Source organism: Excalfactoria chinensis, chromosome 19 (assembly GCF_039878825.1).
Source record: "Excalfactoria chinensis isolate bCotChi1 chromosome 19, bCotChi1.hap2, whole genome shotgun sequence".
Lineage (NCBI taxonomy): Eukaryota > Metazoa > Chordata > Aves > Galliformes > Phasianidae > Excalfactoria > Excalfactoria chinensis.
This window is the reverse complement of record NC_092843.1, coordinates 364,383-375,155: the sequence shown is the minus strand read 5'-3', so window position 1 is coordinate 375,155 and position 10,773 is coordinate 364,383. Positions and strand designations below refer to the sequence as shown.

The 10,773-nt window shown below is 54.7% G+C and overlaps 2 protein-coding genes across 2 annotated transcripts in view; both read left to right on the top strand.

Moving 5' to 3' along the window:
- Positions 1 to 4,783, top strand: part of RNF43 (ring finger protein 43) — a 33,205-nt gene extending 28,422 nt beyond the window's left edge. Inside the window, exon 9 of the mRNA XM_072353652.1 lies at positions 3,701 to 4,783. Coding sequence (XP_072209753.1) covers positions 3,701 to 3,744 — 44 coding nt within the window. The 3' untranslated portion in view covers positions 3,745 to 4,783. The remainder of the gene's footprint in view (positions 1 to 3,700) is intronic.
- A 3,298-nt stretch (positions 4,784 to 8,081) lies between these two features.
- Positions 8,082 to 10,279, top strand: SUPT4H1 (SPT4 homolog, DSIF elongation factor subunit). Its single transcript, XM_072353485.1, has 5 exons — positions 8,082 to 8,209; positions 8,433 to 8,539; positions 8,612 to 8,667; positions 8,955 to 9,008; positions 9,875 to 10,279. Exons 1-5 carry the CDS (start codon positions 8,141 to 8,143, stop codon positions 9,940 to 9,942), a joined length of 354 nt encoding a protein of 117 aa, XP_072209586.1. The 5' UTR covers positions 8,082 to 8,140; the 3' UTR covers positions 9,943 to 10,279.
- The last annotated feature ends 494 nt before the right edge of the window (positions 10,280 to 10,773 follow it).

Below are 10,773 nucleotides of genomic sequence, written 5' to 3'. Positions count from 1 at the left end.
ATTGGCAGGGTGACATTGCAAGCCACCCGTCCCTCTTACCTCTTACAATTGACAGTCCTATTTAAGTGGGATGCACAATAAAGTAGCCAAAGAGACCAAGGAGGAATGTAAATATGTGTCTAACTAAAGGTTGCAAGCTAGAAATGTAAGTGGATGAATTCGGAAGCCTGGCTTTCGGTGACATTTTTGCCACTAACTTATCAGAATGCCAGTAAAAAGGAAACCAACATGACGGGACTGTGCAGTTTCCATGTGGAATATGGAGAGGAGAGAGTCTTCCTGGTGGTGTGAGAGGGGCGCTCTGTGTAAAGTCCAATGACAAGAAACACAAAATCCCCGGTTGTGCTTAAGTACAAATTAGGGCATTAGGGTTACAGTACAGCCCATATAAACACGAGGCTCTTGAAATAATAGTGAAAGAAGCAGTGGAAAGAATGAGATGCTTTTGGGCACAGGCATTGCTTACAGACACGGGAGCAGAAGCCCAGAGTCACACATCTGACCAGCCAGGAAAAGGCCCCAGAAAGGGCTGGCGGGGCAGCGCAATGACAAACAATAAACCATTCTTCAAAAGTGAAGGTGTGGCCAGGCGAGAAATCAGAAGGGTTGAATATAAAGCAAAGAGCAGAGCTGCATGAGGCAGGAAGGGAAGAGTTCTGTGAGCAGCTTGTGCAAAGCAGAAGGGCTATTAATGCAAAGGCGTTCATCTCCATCGGTAGGAAGAAGCGCGCCGGAGGCTCAGCAGCAGCGAGGTGTGTCTGAGAGGGATGTTCAAGGGCAGAGCGCAGCAGAGAAGCAAAATGAACTTCCTGCATCACTGATCAGCAGGGAAGTGCTCGGGGAGGTTCTCACCCCAGCGCAGCTCATGGGTTAGAGGATCCCTCCCAGATCACAACATCGTCAGTGTTTCTGAAACTCATCAATGAAGCAAACGGTCCAAAACTGCCAGGGCTGTGGATTACTCACCAGGGCGTCGTGCAAGGGCTCTGACCTTAAAAAGGGGCTAAACCACAAACGTGGACTGTAATCTGCTACCCATGCCCAGAGCCAGAAGGAAGAGCTGAGGGCAACATCAGCTTCAAATAGCTGGAGCCACAAAGCAACGAGCCTGACTTTCCTGCCAAGCAAATTGTTACTGATTCAAATCCAGGGTCTGACTTATAGATGAATGGCTAAAAGTGTGAAATCCAGGGGAGAAGGCAGCACAGCTTCTGTAGGGAAAGGTAACGTGCCCCAGGTCGTGTAGGGGAAAGAAGCTCCCAGAGCATAAAAGAGAAGGTGCTCTCAGAGGAGAATAAGTGGCTGAAAAATAGGAGACAAAGTGCAGATCAGCCTTAATGGAGGAAGTTGTTGGGGAAGGGGGCGAAGTGGAGTTCTCCAGCTGCCAGCACCTTTCATCCAGCTCATAAATATCCTGGGCGAGGAGAGAGCAAAGCTTGTAGGAGACAAAATCCTTCAGGACTGTCAGCTTTAAAACCGGTTACAAAGTGCTACAGGAGAATCTCCTGTTGCTGAGTTATTGGGCAACAAAGTGGCAGGTGAAATTCCGTGTAAGTAACACAAAATGCCACACGGGGCAGAGCTGCTTCTATGTGCGCATGCACAGCAATGGGCCCTTCTCACAACAGCAGGAAACTGTCCTGGACTCATTGGGAGTATTTCTGCCAAGGAACTGCTCTGGGCTGGCTGGAGGGGAGCAGCAGAAAGTGCAGTTGTGTGAACCTGAGGTGCCTCCGGGGCTTCAGTGCAACTCAGCACCACCTCTTATGAAAGGATGGAGCAGACCTGGGAGAAGTACAGGAGGGTGCAATCAGTGCTGAGGTTTTTCTAAGGAAACAGAATATGGAGATTTTCACATGGGAAAATGATGATGCAAAGTCAGGGAGAGCGGAGCAGATGGCAGCTAAGAGATATTCACTCCTTCTTGTAACAAAATAAGTAGTGGCACCAAGTGGGAAACGGAAGCTTTGCAACACCCAGTAAGGTAAGCCATGGTTCGTAGTGGTGCTCAGTGCCCAGGGGATGTAAATGCCAGAGGTAGAATGAGTTCAAGAGCCTACATCAAGAGTTCTCAATGCAGAGGTGCAGATACCATCTCTGGCTCAGGAATTCCCTAAAGCAGGGCATAAAGCTGACGGTGTTCCTGTGGGACGTGGCACCCTCCAGGTGTGTGCATACTTACCCAGCTCAGGTAGGTCTGGATTTTGGTGAGGCTGAATCACAGCCCCTGCAGAAACTGCCCTTTCCCAGGCAGTGCCACGCACTGGCATTGTGGCGTACCAGGGCACCAGTGATGATCCCAAAGATGCCTGCAGCACCTTGGAGTTCATACAGCTCTTCTTGGTGTGGTTTGCATAAAGATACATCCCTGCTTCTCCTGCCTGAGAGATGAGCCTGGGACTTACAGCTCTGACTCGTTTCTCTGAAGAATCAGTCCCCGAGCAGCGCTGAGAGGATCCTTTTAAGAGAAGTCAGACAAGTAGCAGTGAGTTACAGCTAGATGGCTTCCTAGGCCATGGATCTCACACTTGGATCTCATCCCTGAGCAGACGAATTGCTCCCAGCACACAGCGGTGGAACCTCATACTTTCTCTCTGGGAAATCTCATCCACTGCAGCATGTCAGCATCCTCCCTCACTCCCCACCTCCTGCTCCTTTTCACAGCCATTCCCTTTCATGTCATGTCTTTGATCTTTACTAGGGAGGGAGAAAGGGACTGGGGGAAGAAAAGGACCACCATTACAAGTGAACACCTGCTGGACGAGATCTCTGTTCTATCAGCAAGGTGTGTTCCTTCAGATCTTCGCCCTCTGGGGGTCTCCAGCTCATCAGCTGTGGATCACCCACCTCTCTGTCTCCTGATTCAGGACCCTTTTACACTTCTCTCTCACTCTGTGTAACGGGACCCTGCAGGAGCAGAGTTCAGAAAACAGTTTGGTAATCCTCTTTGAGACTCAAGGCAGCGGAGGCTGTCTGGCCTCCTGTGTGCTGTGTGTAAGTCAGCACAGCCAAGGAGCAGCTGGCAGAGGCTGTCTGAAGCAGTAACCAAGGGCGCGTGGTTACTAGGCAGCCCCTACACGGAGTGTTTCAGTGCAACCTGCTCAGATGGGGCTGGGGAGGAAGGAGGCGCAGTCCTTGCTGGCTGGGTGCAGGGCATTGGGGTCAGTGGCCAATTGACACTCATTGGGTTTGGTGGTTTTGGGGACTCAAGTGATTTGTGAATACCTTGAAACACCTGCGCTCTACCCTTCTTGCACTGCTCCATTGCAGTCTCTTTTTGTTGTCTGGAGTTTCTTTTGTTGTTGTCCCTTGTGCCTGCAGGGTGGTGCCATGGTGTGTGTGTGAATATGAGCCTGCAATACTTTCTGGTGCTGATCATTTTCACATGGCTGTACAGATTCACCTCAAAGAGCACACATCAAAAAGCCCCCAGAGCAGCACCCAGCAGCAGGATGAATCCAGGCGTGCACCGCATCCTCAGCCCTTTTCTGAATATTCAAATAGGAGTTTGATGTCTTATATTTATGTTTTGTTCTGTCTTAACATAGAGGAATAACCTGACTGTGGCCAGAAAAGTCCCTCCAAAATACTGAGAGAAACATTGTGGCTTCCACTGCAGAATGTTCCCTCTATTGCAGTGGTCAGCACGAGGCCCTGGAACGTTCAGCTCACGCTTTCTTTATTCTTCTTTTGACTGCAGGATCTGAAGAGGAGGCCCAGGATGTCTGCGAACACTCAGTTTAACAAGACACTGGCGGCTCATTTGCTTATAGGAGAGCTGGAGTGGACAAAGATGTTCAGCAAACCAGCCGGAGCGGAGCTCACACCTCAGTGTCTGCACGTGTTGACCAGCCCTGAGCCGCACGGCCCAGCCGCGGTCAGACCGCACATAAGCAATGTGATGCTTGTGGTCTCCTCAACATTTCCACATTGCAATGGTCACAGAAACACAGAGCTGTGTTCTCCAGGTCCTCTTCTCCTGTGAAGGCACAGGCAGCCCACCTCCATCCCGAGGCATCCGTCTGCGTGGGCTGGCTCACTCAGAGGCCGGTCCTGGGCGTCCCCAGCTGGAGAGCTCGCAGAGTGAGTGCAAGCTGCTATTCTGGCATCTTCGTGCCGCAGAAGGTTTTGAAAAACACTTCAGAAATCAATAAGCCTTCAAGAGCAAAAGCTGCAGGAATGGCTTCCTGTGGCCTGCTAGCTCCCGACTTCATTTCCATTCTTAGGTCAAAAGCCGGACTTCTTTAGCTTTCCCACTCTTATTTCAGATACAGGAGCGGGGTGTCCTCCATCCCAGCACTCACAGGTCCACCCTGAAAGGCGCCTCTTCCAACTTCATAGGAAACCGACGTCTCTCACCACTTTTGGCCACTTCGTTGTCCCTCAGCTGAAGGCAGCTCAGCCACGTGCTGCGTTTTCCAGCAGTGGAGATGAAGACCCAGAGACAATGTCGCAATTTCTGGGAAGAAGCCGGGTCAGATTCTCTCCATCGCGAAGAATCTACCCCCTCATCTCCTAATGTGAACACATCTCTTTGTCCCTGCAACACCTCCATCTACTCAAAGCAGGTGTGGACGGCTCTGCTCAGAGCTCGTCTGTTTTGAGCATGTTTTGAAGTTGGGGTGGCCCCACCACAGGAGCTGTGACAAATCCTTATTTCACATGGCTGCTGCTTGTCACCCCGCGTAAAAAAACAATCCCAGTAAAAGCATGTGGAATAAATGCAGAGCCGAGCCCCATCTGTCACCCAGCCCCATCTCTGTACTTCCGTGAGACGCCTGGGATGCCACCAGCTCTTATTTCCTATGTCTCCTAATTTGGTGACATTCAAGTAAAATAAAATCTGGCAAATTCACACCACGATACCCAAACAGCTTTCACACAGCGAGGATTTAGACTGGAGTTCACTGCCTTAACTGATCATCCAGGCCAAAGACTTAGCCAGGATCCCGTGTTTATAGGGCACCAAGACTATCTCAGGTTTTCAGAGTTAATGAAGCCTTGGGAAGGGCAGGTCATTAGAGCTGAAGGTAACTGCTGACAGAAACCTGGCTCAGGGACAGAAGTTCCCCATCTCCTCTCTGAGAATCGCTCTGTACCTTCATGTGAAGCAGCAGCTTCTTCCTCAGTTCAGGAGCAAATAGGAGAGATGGTCCCAGTTCAGATTAATCCGGCCTATTCCTTCTGAGGAAAGCTTTCATGGGGCTTGCTAGCCCTAATCTTTGAAGGAGACATCTTTGTCCCAGCTTCACGTCACTAACATGATGTTACTGAAAGCCAACCAGTAAGACTGCTTTAAACAGAACATGACTTCCTTGCTGTTGTTCCTTTTCTTGTCTCCCATGATCGAGCTGCTGCAGGACCTTTCAGACTAGAAAAGAGCTGAGTTTTTCATATCAAAGAACCCAGCAGAACTGTATTCTAACCTTCTCAGGCTCCTCATCTGTCCTACAAAGCAAGCAGAAGACACAAGTCCAGATGTTTTCTCCCTTGCGGGAAAGCCAGTCATGAAGAGAAGAAAGGAAGCCAGGAACGGGTCCAGATTCCCCCTGTTCAACTTCTTGTGTATGTGGCACGTGGCTTGTCTCAACCAGCCCCCTGCATCGTCGGCCATCCCAGAGGCTCAGATGACTTCACAGATGGGGGTGATGAAGTCAGGGTTGCTCCCACTGGTTTCTTTAGGAAAGGAAGGCTGGGAGCCTCCAGGGACGCATTTCACTGCCTCAAAGGAACGAGTGCCTGCGTTGCAGTCTGGAAGTACTCCTTTCCCTCCCAGTCCTAACAAAGAGGAGGACCGGATCTCAGCAAGCCCCAAAGCTCCTTGGAGAAAGTGGTCAGTACTAACAAACCCTCTCCACTTCCCACTGCAGTATTACCGGGCTGTGCAGGGCAACGCCCACCTTAAAGTGTTTTCATTTCCTGATTTTTATGCTGCTGCTACTTTTCATTCAGAAAACAGACATCTCCGATGCTGGGCCCTCTCGGTGGGGCTTGCTGAGCTGAATGTGTGCAGGTTGTGCAGCTGGGTTCTCAGGTGGGATGAGAGGGAGGAGCTCTGCAGGAAGGTGGTTTTTGGAATGCTTTTGATGGACTACAATGCTCAGCCACCTCGAAGGGAAGCGACGTCTGAGACATGGGAAGTGGCTCCTCTCTGTTCCTGCACCTCTCGCTTCAGGGCGATGCCTTGGAGTGGTCAGTACCCTTGGGCCGGGCACTGCGCGTCCTCAGCACCACCGCAATGAAACAGCATCTGCTTTCCTTTACCGAGTCCAAAGACCCGGCTGAAAACTGACGGAATCCGGAGCATCCCCACCTCGCTCTGCCCGCAGCTGAACCGTCAGTCCCTCCCCAGGGATCGCTTTCTTCCCAGGACCTTCAGCCCCCCCGCTGTTATAGTGGCTGTGGGCGGTGCCTGGGCCGGCCGGACCCCCCCGATTCAACACGGAGCCTCTGCTCCTTTTTGAAAGTTCAGATCCTTCTAAATGTGAATCCAGGTTCGTTTGTTGTTTTGTTTTGCTGAGTCTGTCCTGGCCTCGGGAATAAATTATCAACCGAAAATGGAAGAATAGGTTTTATATATGTGCAGAACTGTGTATTTATGTCTGATACAAACGAAGATGTGTGAATATGCTGATGTGCTCAGAAATATATTTATTTACTAATATATTTATCCACGTACCCGGCCTGCTCGCGTCTTTTTGTTCTGCACAAAGCCGCCAGGTGTGCTTCTCAAGGAGCTTTGTGGCTTCATGGCTCCGTGAGGGCTGTGAGGGGTGGGCAGCTGATCTGACACGGCTTCACCAAGGGCAGAGCGTGCACAGCACAACAGCATGCATGGCACAACAGCACACACAGCACAACAGCATGCACGGCACAACAGCATGCACAGCACAACAGCATGCACGGCACAACAGCATGCACAGCACAACAGCATGCACGGCACAACAGCATGCACGTCTGGTGCCCTTCTGTGATGTGATGCTGTGCAGCTGGACTCCTGTGTGGCCTTTGACGTGTCCTACACCACATCCTTACCTCTGAACTGGAGAAATGCGGGTTCAGGGGGTGGTGTTTGGTGGGTGAGGGACTGGTTGGCAGGAGAGGAGGTTTGGATTGGATGCCAGGGGAAAATGCTTCACCCAGAGGCGGTGAGGCGCTGCCCTGGGCTGTGGGTGCCCCATCCCATCCCATCCCACCCCATCCCATCCCACCCCACCCCATCCCATCCCATCCCATCCCATCCCACCCCATCCCATCCCATCCCACCCCATCCCATCCCATCCCACCCCACCCCATCCCATCCCATCCCATCCCATCCCATCCCATCCCATCCCATCCCATCCCATTCCATCCATCCCATCCCATCCCATCCCATCCCATCCCATCCCATCCCACCCCACCCCATCCCATTCCATCCCATCCCACCCCATCCCATCCCATCCCATCCCATCTCATCCCATCCCATCCCATCTTATCCCATCCCATCCCATCCCATCCCATCCCATCTCATCCCATCCCATCCCATCCCATCCCACCCCATCCCATCCCATCCCATCTCATCCCATCCCATCCCATCCCATCCCATCCCATCCCATCCCATCCCATCCCACCCCATCCCATCCCATCCCATCCCATTCCATCCATCCCATCCCATCCCATCCCATCCCATCCCATCCCATCCCATCCCATCCCATCCCATCCCATCCCATCCCATCCCATTCCATCCATCCCATCCCATCCCATCCCACCCCATCCCATCCCATCCCATCCCATCCATCCCATCCCAACCCATCCCATCCCATCCCATCCCATCCCATCCCATCCCATCCCATCCCATCCCATCCCATCCCATCCCCGGCAGTGCTCCAGACACGACGGTTGCTGCTCAGTCCCGGCTGGTTCCCGCTCTGTCGCTCAGCAGCGCTGCTCGCGTTGGTTCGATGTGACCTCCGAGGTCCGTCCGCCCGCAGCCGTTCCTCGATCCCGATGACTCCGTTCCATGCCGGCAGCCCCCATCCCCGCCGCACCGCCCCCATCCCGGCCCCGCCGCCCCCCGTCCCGCCCCTCCCTTCTCTCTGCCGCCCCCCTCCGGGCGCTGCCCGCTCCAGCCCCGCTCTGCGCGTGCGCGGCGGCGGCAGCCATGGCGCTGGAGACCGTCCCTAAAGACCTGCGGCACCTCCGTGCCTGCCTGCTCTGCTCCCTCGTCAAGGTTCGCTCCGCCGGACCCGCCGCCTTCCCCCCGGCCCGCACAGCCCGCTCTGTCCGGCCTTCCCCCCCTCCCCGCCCCGCCGGAGCCCGGCCCGCCCCGCTCGGCCTTTCCTCCGCCGCCGTTCCTCCCCCCCGCGCGGTTCGCTGTTGGCGCTGCGGGGCGCTCCGTGCTCCCGGTGCTCCCTGAGCTCTCTGAGCTCTCCGCGGTCCCGGTTTCCCCGCAGACCCTCGAGCAGTTCGAGTACGACGGCTGCGACAACTGCGATGCGTACCTGCAGATGAAGGGCAACCGCGAGATGGTCTACGACTGCACCAGCTCCTCCTTCGATGGGTAACGGGGCCGGGCCGGGCCGCGCGGTGCTGGCGGGCGGTGCCGGTGTCCTCACGTCCTTCTGTCCCGCAGGATCATCGCCATGATGAGCCCCGAGGACAGCTGGGTCTCCAAATGGCAGCGCATCAGTGAGTGCCACCGCTGTGCTGCCCCAGCCCTTCTCTGATAGCCCCAGCCCTGCAGGTGCCCCAGCCCGTGGTGGGCGCTGGGCAGCCCGAGCTGGAGGGACACCCGGCGCATGCAGGGATGGGCTGTGAGCTCCTTCCAGCCCAAAGTGCTCTGTAGTTCCGTGATGCTGGGAGCAGGATTTGTTCCTTGGGCGCTGCAGCTCCCGAGGGTTGGGCGGCTGCACGGGCTGATGCTGTGGGGCTGTTTGCCCGCCCGGGTGCTGCACTCAGTGCTCTCTGTCCCTCAGGTAACTTCAAGCCCGGTGTGTACGCGGTGTCGGTGACCGGCCGCCTGCCCCAAGGTAACGGGGGGCACTGAGGGGTGGGTCCTTTTGTATCCTTGGCGCTGTCTGTTGCCCTGCTGCGCTCTGATAAAGTCAGCATTTGGGGGTGCATTAAACAGTGTTACAACAGAGAGAGCGCAGGCCCAGAGCATGAAAGGTGACTGCACGAAGATGTGCGATGGGAGGCAGGGTTCCCTGTTCTGCAGGCTGTGGTCATCCAGCATTCTGCTTGCCCAAAGCTGGTATGAAAATCCTGCTGAATAAAACCTGTGGTGCCAGGCTGCACATCGGAGTGACGATGGAATGTGATGAAAGCCCGGCTATGGAAAGTGTGCACGCGTCAAGCTGCACAGCTTCAAGGAAACGAAAATGAATGGTGTGGAAAGGGGTGCTGCTGGGAGAATGGTCCTGAGCACGGGGGAGCTGACGTCCCTTCCCACTGCAGTGCTGCACTAAGGGCTCACGTCAAGCTAAGGTGGCATCTGTTTGTTTGTAGGTGCAGTGAAGGTGCAGTGGGTTGGCCCGGCCTTCAGAAAGCAGAAATCCCATTTTCCTTTTCTCCTGTGCAGCCCCAGATCAAACTGCTGAGCTGAGTCACGTGGGGGCTGCAGTCCCCCACACCCGGGGTAAAAGCTGCACTGCTGCTTGGAATGGCAGCTCCTTTGTTCCTCCCCTCAGCTCCACTGTCTGGTAGGGGACAGCACGAGGCCTGGCACAGCTTTGGGCACATCTGAAGCAAGTAGAGCATAGCAGTGATGCCATGTGCTCTGTGCAGCTGCAGGCAGAGCGCAGCTGTGAGCACAGGACAGGAGGGGACGCGTATGGGAGATGCTCTTGGGCCTTGCTTCACTGAATTCTGATGTGTGTTTGTGTCCTTGTTGCAGGGATTGTCCGAGAGCTGAAGAGCCGCGGTGTGGCTTATAAGTCACGAGACACGGCTATCAAAACCTAAATAGCTCTGGTGTTGGATTCCTTGTGCTCTGCTGGGCTGCTCAGCGAGGCAGCCGGTACATGGAGCACTGCTCTGGAACCTTTTAGTTTTAGCATGAGGGACCTGGACTCTGAGGGAGCTGCTGGCTCGGCTGCTCTCGCTCAGCACCTCTGGACTCAGCCAAGCACTGCTGGACCACAAAGACCTTCAAATCAGTTGCATCCTTGACAGGGAGGGGGGTGTGAGTAGGTCTGGGAAAGAGGTGTTTAATGGTGATGCACAAAGCCTTTATAGTCAGGGTGGGTAAGAGGAGCTGGGACACAGCTGTAAATGATTCAATAAAACATGTTTTCTGGTCAGTGGAGTCCATCGTGTTTAATCGGTGCTGGTTTCACCCACCGTGGGGGGCAGAAGTTGTGGGAAGGGGTTTTGCACTCAGCTCCAGTGCTGCTCCATGAGGTTGGTGAGAGCTGATGAGGTTCAGATCAAAGCGGGTCCAGGAGGATGAGCTGGATCACCTTCCGTGGGCGGTGGGTCTGGGAGGTTCTGGCTCTGGCCAGGCCGGAAGGACGTTGTGCGTGGCACACACACGTGGACGATCGTCGCGGCCGTGCCCGGCTCTGCTGCACCGCTGCTCAAGTGCCACGGGGTGGCAGCAGGGCTTTGCGGAGCAGGGCTGGGCCTGGGGACGGCGGGGGCTGGAGAGTCACGGAGCGCATCTCCGCATCCCATCTCTCCTTTCAGCTCCTTGGGGGCATATTTCAGGCTGTCCCCACCTTCCCGGTCTCCAGAGGTGGGTGGGCTCCTCTAGAGCACATTAACTGTCACGTCCCCTGGTGCAGGGCTGGCAGC

Coding starts and splice junctions, on each gene's coding strand:
- SUPT4H1 (XM_072353485.1), top strand. CDS start 8,141: ATGGCGCTGGAGACCGTCCCTAAAGACCTGCGGCACCTCCGTGCCTGC. Junction 8,210..8,432: donor TGCTCTGCTCCCTCGTCAAG/GTTCGCTCCGCC, acceptor GTTTCCCCGCAG/ACCCTCGAGCAGTTCGAGTA. Junction 8,668..8,954: donor CTCCAAATGGCAGCGCATCA/GTGAGTGCCACC, acceptor TCTGTCCCTCAG/GTAACTTCAAGCCCGGTGTG.